Source organism: Candoia aspera, chromosome 3, assembly GCF_035149785.1.
Source record: "Candoia aspera isolate rCanAsp1 chromosome 3, rCanAsp1.hap2, whole genome shotgun sequence".
NCBI classification, from domain to species: Eukaryota; Metazoa; Chordata; class Lepidosauria; order Squamata; family Boidae; genus Candoia; species Candoia aspera.
Window position 1 is genome coordinate 68912677 of NC_086155.1, and position 22254 is coordinate 68934930.

General features: G+C 37.6%; 1 protein-coding gene across 3 annotated transcripts in view; it reads left to right on the forward strand.

Moving 5' to 3' along the window:
• Positions 1-22254, forward strand: part of PATJ (PATJ crumbs cell polarity complex component) — a 155890-nt gene that overhangs the window by 95240 nt on the left and 38396 nt on the right. For all 3 annotated transcript variants that reach the window (XM_063298039.1, XM_063298040.1, XM_063298041.1), the window contains 2 exons: positions 3288-3484; positions 8042-8133. In XM_063298039.1, coding sequence (XP_063154109.1) covers positions 3288-3484; positions 8042-8133 — 289 coding nt within the window. The remainder of the gene's footprint in view (positions 1-3287; positions 3485-8041; positions 8134-22254) is intronic.

Sequence of the window (22254 nt, forward strand, 5' to 3'; positions counted from 1 at the left end):
TAAAAACTTACCTGTAAAATTGCCAGTAATTTTACCAAAACATCAAAATAAAGTTTAGGAGAAAAAGTAAAATAATCACAAAATGGCAAAGATGGAGAGAAAAATGGAAACTTATTTTCTACAATATTCAGGCCTCTTTGACCACTTACATGCAGAACATGATTGTGCTTCCAGCTGGAATAGAAATAATAGCTAGTTAACAACTTGTGTTTTCAGTTTTAAAATATAGTAGTTTTGAGCACTGATAGAAGTTTTTGATTTGAAAGGACCTGTCCTGATTCCACAGACTAAATAGGATACTTGAACTCTAAAATGAAATGGACATCCTGCCTTGTAGATTTGTTGGGTGCTTATTTTAATGGAAAGGCATTAAAAATGAGTGGGAGGTATTCTCTCAAGGAGTAAAATAAAACCAAGGTATTGTCCATTGCGCTCTTCCTTGCATTTTTATCTTACAATTTTATTTCTATTTTGCCCTACTGTATTTTATCGTATTTTATCTTACCATAGTATATTTTATCTTATCTTATTGTATTTTATCTGTTTTATGGTATTATATTTTATATTTTATATATTATAGTGGCTGATGCCCAACTTTTTGATATGGTCAATTGACTAATCAATAAAGTTATTCATTCATTGTGCTCTTTCAACATATCTTTCAAGACAGTCCTCAAAATATTGTAGTCAGTGTTGGCTGCATGTTAAGGCTAGGGAAGGATTGCTGTCTCCTGGCTCTGTTGATAGAACCTCTATTGATATCAGCAGAAATTAACTGGATTCTTTTCATTAGCTTGAACAGAATCCTCCTTGCCCTCAGGGTATAGGTGAGCCCAAGATAGCTGTGTAGTATTTTTTGAGTGGCAGTGTTTGAAGCCATCTTGTGAATGGCTGCTTGACTCCCAAAGAGCATCATTAACAGCTATGCACTAGGTCCTGCCAGCACTAACAAAAGCCTCCTATTTTTAAAACCTCTGTATTTAAAAGGGAAATAATACATTGCTAGTGCCCTTCCCCCCTTGAGTTTCTTTACTTCATGTTATGCCCAGTTGTTTGGTCATATGCAAGGCTGAGTGACTTCTATGACGAAAAACAGAAAAACCACTGAAGACCATGTTATGGGCTTCCTGCAGATTGGGTAATGGGATGCCCACAAGCCAGACAGAGACATATAGGTAAAGTCTCTCTCAAATTGAGCTTAGTTCTTGAGAACTCCATGTCCACGTAAATTTTTGGTGGACATAAATGGTGGCCAAAAAATTGCCATCTTCTGGGAATGTTTTGTCTGCTTTAAACTTCCCAGTAGAGAGTACAGCCTTTGAATTTCTTAATGGTCTCATTTTCAAGTACCAAACAGGTCCGATTCTGTTTAGGCCTGCTGACTGCAGTGATCCATAAGGTTGTAGCATTTTCTTTAAAAGATTTGTTTTACTGGTGTTTCAAATACGCTTCAGGAGAGCTACATACAAATTAGCTCAGCTCTTGAGCACAGGCATCATTTTGGAATTACAGACTTCAAGAGCTGCTTTCAAACTGATACAGAGTCCTTGTGTAGAAGTGCCTTTAGTTTTGTATTTTGCGTGTCTTGTACTACAGCATTATCTGTAATTTAATTTAATAGTTTCTCTTCTGTTGGATTATACTTTACAGTCTCTATAGAAACATTAACTATGTGCAGATGACATTGTATTACTAATATAATCTCCAGATGGAATGGGAGATTAACCCTGATATTTTTCCCTCCCTCCCAAGATGGACAGTTTGTGTGACTGTCCATCTTAAAACACAACTCTGGGTGGCTTACAACAACAATAAAACCCAGAACTATAAAAACCCTGTCCTGGATCAGGGTTCAAGGTACAAAGAGAATTGGATTTACAGGCTTGAAAGTCATAGACGTTGTTTCCAGTAACAAGTTATATTTAAGGAGAGAGCTTTATATTAGAAGCAGTAACTCTCCTGTCTGCACTTAGCTGGTGTTCATTGTGCCTGATCTAGTTTCAGGACCATCCAAACATGCTAGACTACTCCTGAGTAGAACTTCATTCCCAAGATGCTCTCCCTTTCTAGTGAGCACATCAGCAGATCTCTGCTTTCTGATACTGAACCTGGCAACCCAATATTGTTGAACACACAGGCTGGGTGAGACGAGAGTTCTGAGTTAGTGGAGGTTGATTTTGGTCCAGATCTTGTATTACTGCCTGGCTTGTGGAGCAGTGAGTTTACTGAAGTTGTTTCCTTCCTCTGAGGAGTCATTTCTCCAATGAGGTCATGACAGATGCTGATAAAATGCATCTTTCTGTGGTCTCGTATCATTCCTTAAATTGATATATTGCTTATTCTTGAAGTATTCATTGATGCTTCATCCAAGCAAAACTTTAGCAGAAATTTAGATTGGTTAAAAATAGCTAGTCATTTCAATAAGATGCCATGGTATGGAATGCTCCTTGTAATGACTGCCTATTCAAAATCACTATCAGACTCACACAAGGCTTTCATGGATATCTGACTTAATAATGAATAGTATGTAGGATCACAAGCAAAGCTGAGAATAGTAAAAGTGCGGCATGTCTCCCAATAAAACCCCAAGCAGCGTCCAGTCCCTCCCCACAAAGTCAGCACAATTCCATTCCCTGCAGGTGCCCCTAACGGTTCCTGCCGGTCTGCAGGAAATGTCCTTGACCAGGCAAGATAACCCAAACATGCATTCTTCCTTCCTCGCATCACAAGGAACAGGAACAGCCCCCTCCCATACAGCAATTTGTGTCAGCACCATGGCATGGGAACCCGTTACGATGTTTTCCAGGAACATTGGAACAGGGACCATGACACTCCTGTTCAGAGTTCAGCCAGTCAATTGTGTCATCTTTTAAATCCTGTTCCTCTTCCTCTGCAATAGAACTTAGCATTCTATGGTTGCTAAGCTTGCTGTGTTCTCTTTGGTATGCTTTTGTTTTCCACATTTATTCTGCTTGTAAATTTATTTTCCTAAAAATTGTTTTGGCATTTCTGCTGACTCTGGAATTTTTCTCTCTTCAGGAAGAATAGTATCTGTTTAACTGCAGTTAAGAACTAATACTTAAGAGAATGAGGTTTTTATTCATATTCTGTACACTTCCTATTGAGCTGGTGATCAGAACAGTGACATATCCTTTCAAATGAGATAGATTAAAATAGGCAGGATTTCTCCATATGGTAAACTTCTTTGAGTAAATATAGCAAACTGGTTATGTGTGTAGAATATGCTTTCCTATTCATTCTATACATTTATATCCCTCTGTTTTTAGAGAAAATCAGACAAAGATATGCAGATCTGCCTGGAGAATTGCACATTATTGAACTTGAAAAAGATAAGAATGGACTTGGACTCAGCCTTGCAGGCAACAAGGATAGGTCTCGCATGAGCATTTTTGTTGTGGGTATTAGTCCAGATGGCTCTGCAGGAAAAGATGGAAGAATGCATATTGGAGATGAACTTTTAGAGGTAATTTTTTTAAAAATGTTTGATTATATAAAGCCAATCAAATGGTTTACTGTTCAGCGCAAAACAATCGTTTAAAAGAACTGCCAACAAAAATTAATGATGGAAATTGCTATATGATAGGGAAATTATAAACAGATTATCTTTTATTTGTTTTTTTGTTTCGTTTTTGTCCAAAAAACAGATCAGTTTTTATGTCTCAACCTAGGCCATCTTCAGAGTGATTCAAGTATTCTTGATGCTTTCAGGCAAGGATTTTTATTGTCTGAATACCTGGCCCAGTTTCGTGGTGCTTGGAGCCATCTACTTAGAAGCATGCTCTGTCCCATGAAACAATCTCATTTATTTATGTGGAGTGTGGCAATCCCATTCAGTGAATAACTTTCATTTGAGATGATGGTTCTATATATGTTTTTTCTTCTGTTGGTTGAGTATAAAAAACTATAGATGCATTCTGTGCTCAGTTGTTTTAGAGTAATCCGTATTAGAATTTACTAGAAGTTGCTTCTGGGTAGTCTTATAAAAACATTAAATTGTTAGCTAAGTCAGTGTTTGCACAGCTAGCTCAGGAAGTAGATACTGCAAGAAGGAGGTGTTGTTCCAATTTATTTTAAATTCAGAGTCAGTGATCAGAGACAGAAACACCTACCCAAGAAGACCTCTTGTTTAGAGGGACTTCAAAAAGCAAGTTTACAATAAGAATTGTAGGAAAGGATACACTAAGGGTGACTGATCCAAAAAGTACATGGATAAGAATATACAAAGCTGCCTTATATCTTGTCAGATTATTCATAGACATAGTCTGTATTCTCAGTAGTTCTCCATTCTTTTGCAGCCTTGCTACTTTACTTTCTAAAAAGCAAAATCCTGTATGCATCTACTGAGCTCTGGTGCTTCCATACATTTCAGCAACCAATCCATTATTGTAGAGATAGGCAAGCTATTATTCTCTCTCATTTTCAATTCCTCATCTGCCATGTGGGAACAATACTAGCCTGCTTCATAGGGCTGGCAAGCAATAATAAGATAAATAAGAAGGTTCTTAGAAAATACTGGCTGAAAAAAGATTAAAATAATGGGTTTTCTTTTAGAGCACTCTTTCTCCCAGAAGAAAAAGAATTTAGACCCAGAGAAACACTTAATGTTTACAGAAATTTCACATTTCAACCATGTGACATGCAGAGCAATGACACAGAACTGTCTTCCCCATATGTATTGTAATCTCCCCGTGGTACCTCCCACATATGTTGGTCGTGTTGCCTAAAATTAATGGGAGCTGATGGATAATGACAGGTGAAGTAGACCTAATGTATGTTGACAACTACCAGACAGCAGCACAAAGTTACTAAAAATTGGATTTTTGCAGCCCAGATCTGGTAGCCCCATGCTGAAGTCCAGAAGATCTGGAGGCTAACAGGTTAGAGAAGACTGACATAGACAAGTCAAGACACATTCCATTGACTACTGGATAATTCAGTCTATTTCAATTCTTCAGAAACTGAGGAGAAATAACGTCCATGGGAGAGCAGATATCTGTGCTATAGATACAGGTGGATAGCTGTGGTGTCATCCCTATTTGTTAAAAAAATTCCTATCTAAACCCTTGTTTATATTTCCTTAGGTCTTTATGATGGAGAGAGTATGTGGGGACCATACCAAAAACCTATCTAGTGCAGCTAATCATGCTAGAGATTGGTCAGAGACCAGGTCAGAAACTGGTCACTGCAAATATGTCCCTGTGGTCTGTGTCTTGGAGAGTTTTGTCTAAATCATCTGTCATATAAGGAAGCTTGATTTTGCAACTCAGCTGCTTTTTAAAAAAAGTGTTTTGAACTTTGTTCAAAACCAAAGCAATATTAAAATGACCTCTCTTGTGCTGCAAGTGAGCAAGGATACAGGATATTGACAAAACCTTTTATTCACATTGATTGATCTTCACTTGGGAGAGGTAGGATGCAGTGTTGTGGGACTGCCAGCATATCTAATCCACTTTCACCACTGAAATTCCCTGACATATAAACTGCTGTTGTGTATCTGTGTTGTGGTTAAAATAATAACTGGCCACACTAATTCGTTGCAAACTATTATTATTCTTTCACAGGAGAAGTATTAAATAAGATGATATCACCCCCAAAATTATTTTGTCCACTCTGTTCTGTTTTTGAGTACTGTAATTAAGTAATTAAATCAAACTGCTTTAAAAACCAGTTAACTAAATGTAGTTCATTTACAAAGCTTTTATAAGATTAATTTTAGGTGGCAGAATATTAATTCTTGGTTTTCTCCAGAAGGTGAAAGTAACATTAATGAAAGTAAACATTCTTGGAAAAATAAGTCAAGAAAATAATCAGAAATCAAGAGTTAACCTCAACTGCCCAGCTTAAGCTAAGTAGTTTTAGAAAAGGAAGGCAAACAATTCCATAGGAAATAATTTCTCAGACTAATAGACCTCCCTTCAGGAAACACAGACATAATATCCTCTTCCTTAAATTTCACCTATTAGTTTTCATTATCTTATGTGCCACATCCACCTTCAGTGAAATATTTATGATGCCATCTGCTCTAAAATTGTTGCTTACAATTGGAACTGTCTGGGTTAAATAATGTTTTTAATCTTTGTCCATAATTTAGCCACTCTGTTTCATTCATTTATCTTCTTTCCTGTTGAATGCTGCTATTTCTTCTTCCTATTTACCTGTGTTTCATTTACAATAATGAGCCAACTGATTTAGTTGATTTAATATTAGAGTAAGCAATAGGTCATTCTTCCATGAAGCCTGCAAGAAATGTCAAAGTCCATCCTACTTGAAGCTTGGCAGATATGGAAAGGTAGCACACAAAGATCTGTTTCTCTGTCAGAGGGATTATCTACAAGAGGCTCCTTCTGTTGCAGAAACAGAATTACCTGGTATTGCAGATTCAGACTTCTCTTCTATAATTCTTCTGGGAAGCTGGGGATTTGGTAAGGAGGAGCTTCAGAGAGAAGGCAAGGTTCTACCCCCACTAAACTCAAGTCATCCAGCCTCTGGGAGATATACTAGTAGGTAATCCAGCCCTCAGCCTAAAAACAAATTAAAAAATCCTTAGCCTTGCTGTACTTTGAACCAAATGAACATACAGTACAGGCTATGATGCTATGTTATACAACAGAAATTAAATGAGTAACTAAGTAGTAAGCAAAAGAAATAGGAGCCAAGGGATTAGAGAAGAAAAAAAGGAAGTCTGACAACCTAGTTTACACTAGCAACTTTCACAGTAACTTGCAACCCATCTTTGCTTCCGCCAAATCCATTCACCACTTCATACATTGCCTTTTGTTTTTCAAACTTCTCACCTTTCCTTTTTTTATAGATCTCATCAACTTCACTCAGACAAGACTTTTAAGTATTTATTCTTGGTTCTGAAAGCAGAATTACCTTTACAAAAATGCATACAGTGTATCCAGTAATTAATTTTTTGTGATTTTATATGAAGTAATTTTATGTAACTTCCATCAATTATTTTTAAATTACAGCCCAATTCAGTATTTTAACACATTTTTCCAGTGCCACTAGCTATATAAAATAACATTATTATTTGATTTTCTAGCTCTTTCTGACTTTTGTACATAGAAAATTATATTTTCCAACTTTTAGAATACTTTTTTATTTTGCTATAACTAAAAAAAAACATTTTTAAGTTTCCATTCCTAGATTTGTTAACATCCCAATACATTTATTAATCATGATTGTGTCATAATATGCATGTTATGACACAATCATGATTAATAAATGTATAAGCACATCCTTTCATAGGAATAAAGCCCATTACATCAATCAATGCACACTCAGAAATTTAATTTTACTAAAAGGAAGTATAGTTTTTTTTTAAATTTGCTAGCATGCCCATGAGTGTTTTTAAAGTTTCAACTTTTAAACATATAAAAGTTAAAACTTGCTTTGCATGGAATTTTGCCATAATTTCAATTTCCAAACAAATGCCTTGAAAGAGATTAGCATTAACTATTTTTTGCCTTTCATGTATTTGTATGTGTTGTCTTAGTAAAACTGCTGGTGTGCTTAAATCTGTTCTGTAATACTGGTCTGTGATTTTTGAAAGGAAAATAATAAAGTAAGGTAAAACTCCAATATGGCTTGATTTGATAATTGGTTCCTGGATTTGAGATTTATATCTCCTTTATTTTACAATGTTTCTCATACATTCAGTAGTATTGTTTGAAGTGGTATATGCCCTAAATTATGTTGATGCAATCAATCTTACTCCAAAAATTATAGCAGTGACATAATTATTTCCTGTTGATAACCAGCATTATTCACATGATTGGCTAATGCAATGGTTTAAAAAACAAAAAAAACAGAAAAGTCCTGTTTTTCAAGGAAGAAATTACAGTCTCCTCATCCATCCTGGCCTTTTGCTTCTCTTTATTTTTGCTTGTAACTCAAAATAAGATTTAGAGAAAGGGAGGGGGGCTATGCAATGCTGTAATAAAATTACAAAGCAATAATGGATCTTTTGTTTCTTTTTAATTGATAATTGTGTTAAATGTTCTTTATAAAACAGATAAATAACCAGATTTTATATGGGAGAAGTCACCAGAATGCTTCTGCAATAATTAAGACGGCACCATCAAAGGTCAAACTGGTATTTATACGGTAAGAATGATAGTCATTAACAGTTGGGCTGATAAGGTCAGGAATTAATGGCCTGAACTAGGAAGTGAGAAATAAAAGATTTAGTATTCTAATAAAACTGAAAGCTGCTAACATGTCTAATCAAGGGCAAGATATTTAAATGGTTTGAAACTTTTTTGTACCGGAAGTGAAGGCTGCCACATTAGCTATGGAGAGAAAAAAGTCAAAAATCTATTTGAGGCAGTAACTTCATTAGGCTAATTGAGGATTGCAAAATCAATCCTCACTATTGATTATTGTCCGCCGCCCAGAGTCACTTCTCGTGAGATGGGCAGTGATATAAATCTGATTAATAAATAAATAAAATCAAGCTTTTGAGTTTGAAGAATTCTTCATTATGCAAGCTGGATTTTAGAAAAGAAAGAAAAAGTGGGGGAAAGAATAACTCTGGCTAATATTCAGGCCAGTTGTAGTAAAGGAATCTAATGTGGTCATAGGCTGTGGATATTCAGGTTAGTTCCAATAAGGTGCAGGAGAAAGTTTGCATCAAGGATCCTCAAAAGAAGGCTTCTGGGATGAAGCAATAAACAACTGGGTTTTCCCTCTCTACTTTTGAAAATAGAAACTATTTAGAAAGTATTAAGAAAGTATTAAGTTGCTTGTGGGTCAGTGGGTGCGTGCATGCCAGTTAGTTTTTGGATAATTTAAGGTGCTGCTGTTGATCTATAAAGCCATTCTAGGCTTAGCTGCTGGATATCTGCAGGACCACCTTCTCCAGAATCTTCACCACCAGAATTGGCTCAGCCCATTAGATCTTGTAGGGAGCAGCTGCTGATGGTCCCACACTTTTGGGAAGTGAAGGGGCCCATGGTGAGGTGTGGTGGCAGCACAACTCTGGAATCACCTCCTCTTGGAGATCAGACTAGTCACATCCCTGGTGGTCTGGTGCTAAAAATCAAATTGTTCTGGAGGACGTTTTCTTGATTTAATACATTGTGCCATTTATATGATTTTATTTACTTATATGCTTTTATTTTTATTGTCATTTTCATTGTTATTTTACCATATATGTTTCAATTGTTACATGTTGTATTCTTTGTAATTGGTTGACTGAGGCAGGGAATAATTTCAATAAAGAAATAACCCATTCATCCATTCTGATGTGACCCATCTGAACAACAGTGCAAAGAGGGTTTTGAATCATGACTCTTGAGTTAAATGAATTTCATATTTTAAAGGTTGTGGAAAGTCAGCGTAGCATGTTAGAAAGTGAGCTGTTTTGCATATAAGAATCCATATGATGTTAGATAAGGCATTTTCTTTGTTCCGCTTAACAGATGATGGTTCCTATTATATGAAGGAAATAGTATAACTTTTATTGAGCTTTTTAACCATGGTGGGAAGGTAATCGAAATATGGTACATGTTACTCTTCCTTTTATATACTCATTGACTATGAGTATTTAAAAAATTGGCTTTGTTTAGATGTTCTTCATTTAATAAAGCCTATTTTGCCACAAACATGTTTTCTAATGCATTGGGTGGGTTTGTTTAATGTGCTAAGCTATGAACAATTGCATTACAAAATGCAATGCCTAAACTCATACAACATGCTATGTCCAAATCAAATAAATCATACCGCAATTACTATATGTAAACCAGACCTTAAATTCAATATCCAGTTATTTGCCTGAGTGGTTGTGATGAGGAATAGAAATTGCAGTATTGAAAGGAATTGTCGTAACTGCCAGGAAACACGCTGAGACAAGGAACTGGTCTCTAATGTTTATTGCGAGTACATAACAGAGAATCCTAACAAACTGAAGAAGCGTGGGAAAAACCCAGACATATAAACCCCAAAGGTTAAGGCGGTCCCGATCTGTGTCTCTTTGAGTGGCTGACCAATTCCTCAGTGCTACACATGCGCTTAACAGTCTGGATGGGAGCCCCCTGCTCTCCATCCTTACTCATGACAGGAATACATGAATGCTTCAACTCCACTGAAAAAAAGGAATGTATTAAATTGGGTATTAGTTTAGATAGGTTTGTCAGTTGCATCTATTTTAGGAAATGCTCAGATGCTATCTGTGTGTGATTGTTTTCTGTAAGTTAACGCTGGTTATTTTTAAGGAATTGGTACTAATTTTAATTCTATGCCATTGATATTGACCGTGGATGTTTAATTTTGTATATCATGAACATTTTGATTGTGTATTTTATTGTTTGCTAACCACCAAGAATCTTGCCAATTGGGGCAGTGCATACATCAGATAAATAAGTAAATAAATAAAATAAATATTTTGGTAAAGCTTCAGATATGTTCAGCCCCACTTTTCTACTCAATTGGGCTTCAATGAATTCAGGAAAGTACCTGGAAATGCTGTCACTTTGCATATTCATTCCATCAGGTGGGTAGGAAACCGTGTGCATAAGCGAATCTTCTGTTTACACACACAGATTGAACAAAAGGGTAGCACAAATCATTCAAACCAGCTGAGAGAAAAGAAAAGCAGGCAGCTGATTTGAAATGTTGCCTCATAATCTCACCTGATAGCATTCTCACTTTTTCTGAAATAGCTCTTTAGTGCTAACTCTAGTATGTGGATGGAGCCATACCATATTGGATCGGGTCATTAATGGGGCAGTCATATAAGTCCTTCTGCCTTGGTAGCTCAGAAGGTAAAAGTGAGCATGTGTGGCCCTTGCCGTTGCCCTCCTGACTTCTCCACTTGTTTAACTGCAGGCAGTGGAAGAGGGAGAAGAGACTGGAAGGATAGAAAAGACTGATGGGCTGAGAGACGCAGAACTTTTAATGCTTTTGTCTTTCTATTTGTGTGCCTCCTTTATGGGAATGGAAAGCCATTTCAGTTGGCAACAAGCAGTTCTGGCACCAGCATTTGCTCAGTGCCCAACACATAATATATACGCTTCTGTCTGTACTGTCACAGTCATTTTGCTGACTCATGTTCAGGATCGCTTTTATTTAGCTTATTATGTCCTTAGATTCTAGTCTATAAACAGGGCTTCGTTGCTTTGTCAGAGTAAACAATGACAGGGCTTTCAGCTCTTTTTGTTCTTAAGGGATTTAAGAAAGATTTGCATCTTTGCAGAAATGGATGGGAAACAGTTCTATAGGTTTGCGTGGGGAATGGTTTCCCTGCTCTGCATCCATCCTCTCGCTGGAGAAGTTTTGTTGCGGAAAACAAGATGTGCGATAATTCTAGAAAGTCTTACTGCATGCCTGCTCCATCTGTACAGTAATTATTATTTGGGATTATTATTAAGCTCTTGCTGTGGTCTGAAGAAGGAAGGTACGGCTGACTAATTAATTCAGAGAGAGAAAGACAAATTGATAGTATGTATGTATGTATGTATGTATGTATTTATTTGGCATGTTTCTGTGCTGCCACAATCAAAAAGATACTCGGCGGCTTATTTCAAAAAATACCAATTAAAAACCTAGTAAAAGATAAAAACACAAACAGCAGTGAACAACCATAAAACAATGAGAACCATAAAAAATAAAAGGCATCAGATCGGGACAGCCCTTCTGAAATAGGTTGGTTGCCAGGGCAGGGTGATATGCTAGCAGAACTGGTGTGATATGCTCTCCCAGCACCAGGATCCTGAAAGTATGCAAGCTGCTGCATTGTGGACCATCTGTCATTTCCGAATACTCTTTAAGGGCAGGCCCAAGAAAAGTATTGTACAGTAGTCTAACTGGATAGAGATGAGGGCATGAGCTACAATAACTCAAGTCCTCTTCCCCCAGGTAAGGCTGCAACTTGCACACCAGCTGAAGCTGGGCATAGGCCCTCTGGACACAGCTTATACCTGCTGATCCAGCAGGAGCTGTGAGTCCAGAAGTGCCCCCAAGTCATGAACCTGCTCCCTGACAGGTAATGCTTGACTATCAAGGAGTAATTCTGGCAGCAACAGAGGACACCAATGTACCAACAGCAATTCCAACTTGCCAGGGTTCAACTTCAGTCTACGGGTAGTTCTCAGTTAACAGCTGCCCTGTTTATCATCCGTTTGAACTTATGACAGCACTGAAAATGTAGGTTAATGACCAGTCCTTGAACTTACAATGGTCACAGTGTCCCATGGTCACATGATCACATGATCACGATTCAGGGACTTGGGAACCGACATACGTTTACAATGGTCGCAGCATCCCATGGTCACATGATCACCATTTGCAACTGTCACAGCTGGCTTCCAACAAGCAAAGTCAATGGGGGAGCTGGCAGTAAATCACAAGTCAGTTACATGACATCATACTTAACAACTGTGAGTGATTCGCTTAATGACCGTAGTGGAACTGATGTAAGTTGGGTGTGGTCATGTGATGTTTCACTTAACGACCATGTCACTTAGCAACAGAGCTAACTTAACTATTGCGGTTGTTAAGTGAGGGCTACCTGTATTCTCTCCAATCTAGATTCTTAACAGCCTCCAAGCACCAGGATAAAACATGGACAGAATCCCCCCTGCAGCCCACTAAGGAAGGAGTGGAAGCATTGTAAAACAACGTCTCCTATCTCCAACTCTTGCAGGTACTCCCAAAGGGTGCCATAATCAATGGTATCGAAAGCCACTGAGAGGTCTAATAAGATCAGGAATAGTATCCTTCCCCCATCTAGGTCATGACACAAATCATCCAAGAGAGTGACCAATACTTTCTCTGTCCCAAAACTGGTTTAGTTGATACAACAATACACTGAAACCTCAGTTTAATGGACTAATTGCAGGGAGAGGGCATCTTTAATTGAAGAAAGGCCATAGCATCAGAGGATAATGGGGTTTGCAACAATTTACATCCTTTACATGATGTCATTATGTAAATTGACACAAATGATATAATTCGCATCATTGGGGTTTTTATGCAAATGACAGATATTTAGTTCACTGCATGCAAAATCTCATTAAGGTCTGTATCATTTTGATGACAATGAAATAGCTTACATGGCAGATTCCTTCGTACATAGGACAGTTCCCAAGGAAAAGATACCCACCCAATTTTTCCAGAAGCTGAAGTGTGTTTTTGAAAAAGAAAGACCAGAAAGGAAATTGGGGAGGAATTGGTCAAGCATTGCAAAATACAGTGCCTACTACAGAAGAGCGTTCTACAGAACTTGTTCAACTAGGGCAGGTGTCATGTTCACCGTTAGAGTAGGCAATCATTACAGCAGGGCTTCTCCAAACTACTACTACTACTTCCTCCTCCTCCTCCTCCTCCTCCAGACACATTTAACATTTTGTGGGCATATTGTGGGCCGTCAAAACATTTTTAAGGGAGGCTTCCCCATTTCTAAAATGATTTGCCACACCCACACCGGTCCATAGGTACTTCTCTAGTCCCCAGGTACTTAGTAGCAACCCCCACCCTACTTTTGTCTTCTTCTGGGTAAGTAGACATATAAATGAAGCACTGAACTGCAACCATTCAAAATTTTCTGTATTCTAAAATGAAATACGCTATCTTATTTTATTCTGTAATAAACCTGTGAGTTCTAAATGCAACCCAAAGGTGTTCTGAGAAATAGAGAGGATCCTGGAGGCTGGTGCTTTTGTTTGTAGTTTTCTTTTTAATTGTATTTACAATTGCAATAGTCCTTAAAATATTTAAAAAGTAGAGTAAGTCAAGAGACCTGGCAAATACTAAGGAAATTCTCTATGAGCACCACGTTAGGGACCCAAGACTTCACATGTGCTTTAGACATTTTCAGATCTGGACTGTGACCTGCGTTCCTAAGAGCTGGTCTGCTTTGGTGATTGAGAGCAAGCAAGCGCCTGCTTCAAATTAGAATTAGCATTAATAGTTAAAACTATTATCATAATTGCGTGAAGCACCTTATGAACATATTCAGTGTTTTACTATCCCTTGGGCCAATTTATTAGTTTAAATCTGTTGAAGTGGCATACTGTCCAGGTCTCATTCATAGATGGATCTTTACTATTCCTAAAAGCATTGCCAGTACTGCTCCCAGCTTAGAATCTAACCTGGCCAGATTTGAAACCTGAGCCTGGATTGGAGCTTTTAATTATTGACACAAATTTAAATATAATCTATCCTGGCTGATCCATCTCACTCTGGATGATGCACGTCCATGCACTTGGAAGAAAGCCTAATGCAGGAAATGGTACATTGTGATCTGTTCTTGGTTACGTTATGTACTTCAGGTTGGATCCAGGCCAAAGAATTAATAAAGAAACAACAGTTTACTAAACCCATTTGTCTAGATTTTGTAGATCTCCCAATGATTTTCAGAGGAGAGTGTTATGATTCCCTATCTTTATACACTGATCCAGCCCAATAATCATTGGACAAGAGTGCTAACAAGAGCCTCCCATCCTTGTTATTGTATAGCAGATATGTTAAAATTCCTACAATAACAATATATCACTCCATGAGGCATGGAGGAGGTTGAAACAATCAGTCTTGTTCTACTATCGTCAATGTCATTCAGATTATGGCACAAGCTAATTTTTCCTTCTTTAGTAGCAACTCCAGACCAGGCGGACGCGGTGGCGCTGCGGGTTAAACCGCTGAGCTGTCGATCGGAAGGTCGGCGGTTCGAAACCGCGCGGCGGGGTGAGCGCCCGTTGCTCGTCCCAGCTCCTGCACACCAAGCAGTTCGAAAACATGCAAATGTGAGTAGATTAATTGGTACCGCTTCGGCGGGAAGGTAACGGCGTTCCGTGAGTCGTGCTGGCCACATGACCCGGAAGTGTCTATGACAACGCCGGCTCCAAGGCTTTGAAACGGAGATGAGCACCGCCCCCTAGAGTCGGACACGACTGGACTTTACGTCAAGGGAAACCTTTACCTTTACCTTACCAGACCAGGCAGGAGATTTTTATGTAGCTCTTCTTTCAGTTGGAGGATAATTATGTTACATACAGTGTCGCCAAAGTTTGCTACTCCAGCTTTTAGAATGTAGGGGGTGATGACCTCTGTAGCATGAAAATTGAGACCATCACCGGTATTCTTAATTATTGTATATCTTAATTTTTAGATTTATGGTACTCTGAGTTTTGTTTGTCTGTTTACAGTAGTTGTTTCAAGTGCGCTGGCCTTGGGACATAATATCATTTGATTTGATATCCCTGTATGTTCAGGTTGCTACATGTAAAAATATTTCTTGGTTAACGTTAATTTGGAATATTTTGCTGATATCAGCACTGGTTCTGGTTTTACAGTATAATTAAATCTCAGGAGGTTGTAGCATCTGGCTGACCTTTTCTGGACTTGGAAACTAAATGGGGGCAAGGACTTGAATAGGAGTTCTCCAGGGAATAGCACAGCTTCAGTTTGAGAGGTTGACAAAGGCATTCTGGAAGAAGACATTGGCAAGGCACTTCCATAACTCTCCCAAGGAAACTGCTTTTAAATGAAGTCAGCAGGAAATGAACTTGACATGAAGGAGACTTTCCTCCTTCATTTAATTTTACACTGGTAGCTCATTTATCTTCTAGGCTGGTGTAAAGTATTTTTCCTGGTTATCTATGATGTATTTAGCTGTATGATGTCTCATATATTACAGTACCTATATGTACAAGCAATTTTTGTAGATACCTGCAGCTTTGTATCCTTCCTTCCTTCCTTCCTTCCTTCCTTCCTTCCTTCCTTCCTTCCTTCCTTCCTTCCTTCCTTCCTTCCTTCCTTCCTTCCACATGCGTACATACGTACAATTTAGAGGCCAACTCTGGGTGGCTTACAGTTGAAGAAAAGTACAAAACAAACCAGAGAAAAATATATTTATTTATATAGTATTGTGTCTGTGACTCTTAGCCAGAGTTAGATATTCGTTTTTAGGAATGGGACAGCACAGTTTTTGCCATTTTTCCCTCACCTGGTGCCTTCAGATGTGTTGGACCTACAGACCAGTTGTTGAAGGCTGTTCTACTACAAGTTTGGTTTCTCGTTTGGAAGAAAAACAATGGAAGAGGGCTGTTGCTGAGTCTCTTTCCAATACTCAGATTTTAATACTGAGTAAATACTAATAGTAAATACTAATACTGAGTTAATCTATACACCATATATTTGTGCAGAAGTATATCTTAATACATGGTTAACTCTTAAACTGTACTATGGACAGGACATGACTACAAAGGAAAAGCAGTGCTAGTAAAATAAGCGCTTTCTGCTTTTTATTCCAAGGCTTCCATAGGAGATTAATGACCTTGCTTCCAGCCTCCTTTTACTTTACACAATTATTGAAAATTAAATGTCATGTACAAAAATACACTCCCCATTACTTAATTGTATTGGAAAATGTGTTGGGAAAAAGCTGACATTGCGTGGCAAAAAATATACAGAATTGGATGCTTTCGTTGTGACTGGTTGTGATGCAAGAAATTAAGTGCCATGTCATTTTGGTCACGCTGTAACTCTGAATATGTTTGCTTTTCTTGTATGTGTAAATTAAAATACAATTGCAAAAGAATATTCTGCAATTGAAATGTATTTTTACCTGCCTGTTCCAAGTCTCTCTCTTTAGTGGGAGGCTGTGGGAATGTGGGAGAAAGGTTAATAATCTAGTAGTTGCTTGAAAACAAATGATTGTGGTTATTTATTTGTTTGTTTGTTTGTTTATTTAAATTTATACTGTATCCTCTGCTACTGTCTCAACAACTTTTCCCAAAAAGGGAAGGTTGGAGACTGGCTGATAGTTATCTACATCTGCAGGATCCAGAGCTGGCTTCTTCAGAAGGTGGTACACCACAGCCTCCTTTAGGGTTGCTGGCACTCCCTCTCATGCAGGGAGGCATTAATAATCTCCTGGATCCAGATGATCACTTCTCATTCACTCCTCACAACAGCCAGGATGGGCAGAGGACAATCTAGGCAGCACCCTATCCATTTCCTCAAAGTTCACAGGCCAAAAGGAGTCCCAGATAGTATAGCAAGATGGGGACCTAGTTGCCATCAAAGGCTCTGCCCATGAGGACTCCATTTCATTCCTGATGTTATTAGGTAAGTTTAGGAACTATAAGAAGGTAGTGGAAGCTAGGGGTAATGGCAGAGAAAATTTCCATTTGTTAGCAGTAAGATTTGGTATTCTCTTTGCAATAAAGAGATCTGGGCATAGTCAAAGTAATCTTAGGAACTTGATGTGCCCAAACCAAAATGCTTGAATTAAAGATGAGATCAAAGGGATCCCAGCTCCTTTTCTTTTTCTTTTAATATTTTAAATGTAAAGGAAATCAAAGATAGTTCATAAATAATTTCTCTGTTCTCTCATAATTCAATCATTAATTTGACATTGCTTAATAGTAGCAGGATGAGGAAACAAAAGGTAAATGCTTTATTTTTTTATAAAAAGGATAGTTTATTTTATTGTTTAAAAAGCCACTTAAAACATACCTTTATGGAACAGTTTTGTTTGAAGCAGAGCTAAAATATCAACAAGCACAACCAACTAGATAATGAGAACCAGTCTCTTTTGACCTAAATTTTCCTTTTCTTTCCATGAAGAATTTGGCTTTATATGATTAAAAAATACTATCTGTTTAAAATCATTTGCAATGCACTTTTAGTGGTGATGGGAAATGGCAGATGGCAAGAATACATTAAACATTAGTCACACCAGACATGGAGCTGCTGCTCAAAATGGCAACCCAATATAAAGTTGTTCATCTTGCCATGGAGTAATTTGTGGTTTTCTTTTTGAATCCATATCACTGACTTCCAAGTGAAAAGTACTGTTGTCTGGTTTTTCCATCAGCTACATCTGTACTTTTCTGCATATATGAAAGCTATCTGGCCTGCCTGCCTGCCTGCCTGCCTGCCTGCCTGCCTGCCTGCCTGCCTGCCTGCCTGCCTGCCTGCCTGCCTGCCTGCCTGCCTTCCTTCCTTCCTTCCTTCCTTCCTTCCTTCCTTCCTTCCTTCCTTCCTTCCTTCATCTTATGTAGAAGAAAGCTTTTGACAAATTTCCTCCAACCATTTGGAAAGAAGTTCACAGACATTTTGCTGTAGGCATGCTGCAAATGCAAAACCCTCACTACAATACCCTTTCATTATCAATAACAAAATGTGTTTATTATGCCTGAAGATACTGTATAGCTATAAACCTTTTTTAATTGCAAGCAGCATCCAGAGCTGCAAATATTTTATATTCATTTCCTTACTACTTAGGCAGATTAGATATCTTTAAAAAAGAGAGGGAGACAAAAATTGTCAGAACCTAAGGGGCTATAAAGCTTTAAGATATGCTAATTAATTCTCATTATGAAGACCTGCATTTTCAATGACCTGGGAGGGGGTGGTCTTAGGAAAAGCAAAAAGGGACAGAACATATCTCATTTACATGCTGTGTTGGGTTAAGGTTTATCTAGAAGGTCTATGTTTATGGTCGCTAAGGGTTGACATTGACTTGATGGCACATAATCGATTGTTTTAATGAATATGCTTGGAAATTGATGTACAACTAGATCCTTTACAGTTTGTGTGCCTTCAAGATATTTGTTGTGTAATCCTGTAAGCTCCTCCTTTTTCTGACTCCAGCAGCTATCACCACTCTTAACAGATTCTGGATAACAAAACGTTGGGGAAAATGACAAGATTTCTTCCCCCTTCTAGTCATCAGTCTTCTGGTTACAGGTCAGCTTTGATTAGAACTCTGGGGATTTTAGCCTGCTGGAATGCTGCATAGAGCTTCCCCATTCATGTCTTGTTCACATACACCCACACCTCCAACAGCACTCTTCTTTCATCAGCTCACCACTTCATCCTCTTTCTCCTTACAAGCCTTGAGGTGCTTACTTTCAATGGGCTTTGTGACTTCCCATCCTTTTCTCCTTTTCATTTTTCTCTCCAGTCATTGCCAGTTTACCATTTTGATACACCTGTTCAGGTTGGGTAGCCCCTTCTCTAACCAACCATTCTCCTCCACTGCTAGCTCTCAACTGATCTTATTTCATACTTCTCAGCTCCACCTTTTCAGTTTCAGAAAGATGCTTGTCTGTGTTCTGTAGCACACGTACCCTTGTGAGAGATGTACTGCCCTCTCACATTCCCATACTTTCCTTCCTAGAACCTCATATCCAAATCTAATTTACTGCCATCGAGTTGGATTCTGACCTTGACAACCATATGAACCTTTCTCTAGTGAGTATGCATAGTTTTTCTAAGGACATTTCTGTGATCGCCTTGATTCCATGCATCTACTTTATTCATTATCTTCTCTTTTTTTATTTCCTTCAGTTTTGCTTTTTCTACTCCATCCTCCACTTGCATTGGATGCTCAGAGAAATAGAGTTTCTAGCTGCTGATCATTTTCTCAAAGGAGCACTTAGCCTTCCCCGCTTTTTTGGTCCTTTAATTAGTTGTTCTTAAGGTCCATGATACTCTTGTAACCCTGTCCAGATCTTCCTTCTCTCACACTTTCTCAGAATCTTGCTTGTACAGCCATATATTACCACTGGGAAAAAAAGTTTAACTAATCTTTGTTGCCATAGAAATACCTTTATCTTTCATAATGTTAATGTTCCTTTTTTATTATTATGTTTTTTAGTTTTGTACAGTGCCCAGAGGCCATTGGAGTTGGGCAGCCAATAAATTTAAATAAATAAATTTAAATAAATAAATAATCTTGTCTACATCTGTTCTTTTCAAAACTTAATCACCTCTGTATATTCTTGAATCCTAGACTATTCACCATTTTTACTTCTTTGCCATCATCAGTGGGTTCACTGAGTATGCTGCTTGACATTACTTTTGTCTTCTTAGTATTTAACGAAAATACAGATTTTTTTTCACTTAAGGTTTTTATTTTCATAATGAACTCTTTTATTTTCAGCTAGCAAACTGGTATCATCTGCCCATCTCAAATTGTTAATATTTCATTCAGTCTCCCATCTGATTCAATTTTATTTCCGGTTCTGTCATACTTATATTTGCTGTATTATAAACAGATTTGGTGACAAATTGTTTTCCTGTCTTATTCCCTTTCTTATTCTGAACCACTCTACAGTATTTCTCCAAATTCAGTTCTTACAGTAGCTTCTCATTCAAGATGTTTCTCAAAAGAATGATCATATTATGGCACATCCATAATCTTAATATATTCCAGATTCTGTCATGATCTATGTGATGAAAGACCTTGCTATAATCAATAAATCAAAGGTTAATCTCATCCTTAAATTCTCTTGCTCTGTCCTTTACCCAACTTAAGCTAGCTATCTGATCTCATGGCCTTCTGCCTGTTAGTTTGTCATTTCTGTCTTCATCTATGGATGTTTTTTTCTGTGCAAGATCATATTCAAAGCACTGTATGCATGAGGAAGTGTTGCAATGGTTCAGTTAGATTGCACCTTCTCTTGTAACTCCCTTCTCCAGCCGTGCAGTCCTGTTCCACGTTTGTCGAGTTATTTCTGTTGTCACTTTAACCGCCGCTTCTGCAACTCTGCAGCTCAGTAGGTTTTTCAGATACTATGCTATTTTATGGTGCTTCTGTTGTTTTCAGTTTGGGTTGTTTTTACTATATTTTTGTTTTGGTTTTAATTGTTAGCCACCTAGATTCATGCATATGAGATGGGCGGCCATATAAATGTAATAAATAAATAAATAAATTTCATCTTAACCTGGTACTTTTCTTTGTGACAGCTATTCTGTTGCCCACTGTGTCCTGTTTTCTAGTGGAGTCAAATTTCTGAATATATTCTCTCTAAAAAATGCTTTTGCCTCTCTACAATTCAATTTGTAAAAGGTTTCATCTCCCCTTTCTAAAAGTCTTTCCATCTTCCTTTAACTTAATTTGCCTCTATTAAATCTCTTTCATGATTACTCTTGAGTACTCCAGTGTTTATAAATTTTTCTCTAATATCTCTAATCTTCTTTTTCTTGTTATTTTTCTCTATTTGTTGACATTCTTAGCTATGATATGTTTCCTTTTCTTTCTTGTTTGACATTAAAAATGTGTGTTCACTCATCATGTATCCTTATTGTCTAAGACTATAGCAAATTCTGATCTTTTTTCATATTACCACTTGACGTCACTTACTTAGAGGCACAAAATAAGGCAACAGGTAAAACAAAATGACATCAATGTAGTTTTTGCATAGTATGTGGTGCTGAGCAGCAAAATCTTTCAGCACGATTCTAACTGCAAAGTTGATGGGCTGGATCAGGTGGATATGAGATAATATGCCATTTCAAGACCAGTCTGCAGTCACTTCTTGATTCTCCCTAATGCCAGCTGTAGGGCAGTGCCAGGATGTACAAATGACTACTTACAACATTCTGCACAAATTCAGTTACCTGATCTTTAATACCACTTAGCAATATTGTTGAATTTCTTTTAATATAATGGGTGCAGAATAGCATAAACCCATTTGTATCTGTAGTACATTCATACTTATTAGAAAGGACTTTCTATGGATTGTTGTTTTATCCAGGTAAATTCAAATCCATTCAGAAAACCATAAGATGGTTTATAAAGCCAAGCAATAAAGCAAGTCAGTTTATCCCCTTATACTCTTTTTTTTCCTGCTTTCTTTCACTCCACATTCTTCAGCACTAGATGGGTTCTGGGAAGAACTCAACATAGTCCTTTCTGGGGAATTTTGAGTTTCCCCCCCCCCCCCACATTTATTTGTCTAGTAGAATTCTGCATCTTCATTGTCCCAAATGTGCAGAAATCACAGTTCACCTTCACTCCAGGTATTAAACATGGGTGTGCTGATTTTTCTGTATTAGAATAATAACAATAATAATAATTAAAATTAAAAACATGTTTTTAAAAGTACAACTTTGAATACACCATTCACATTGAAATAATAAGTGTAATGGAAATTTGATTAAAATATATTTCTCTGTGTAAATATTACAGCATGGAGCAATAATGAAAATGCTATTGTAACTGATCAGATAATTCAGACTAGAGATCAGGGCACATTTTGAAATAGAATTCCTCTGTATGTCCACATCATCCTTTGGGAAATAATCCTTGTTTTTGCCATAAGTGACTTGCGTTAATTGTGTGCAATTTAACATGGAAATGAGCTGCGTTTCTCCAAATAATAGTCTTTTTCCAGCATCTAATTACCTTGTCCATTTCTTGCTGTAAGCAAAATAAAGGGACAGAAATACATTCTTAATTCTGCTTTTTAAATGCCTTTTTCCTTTTTTGGGAGG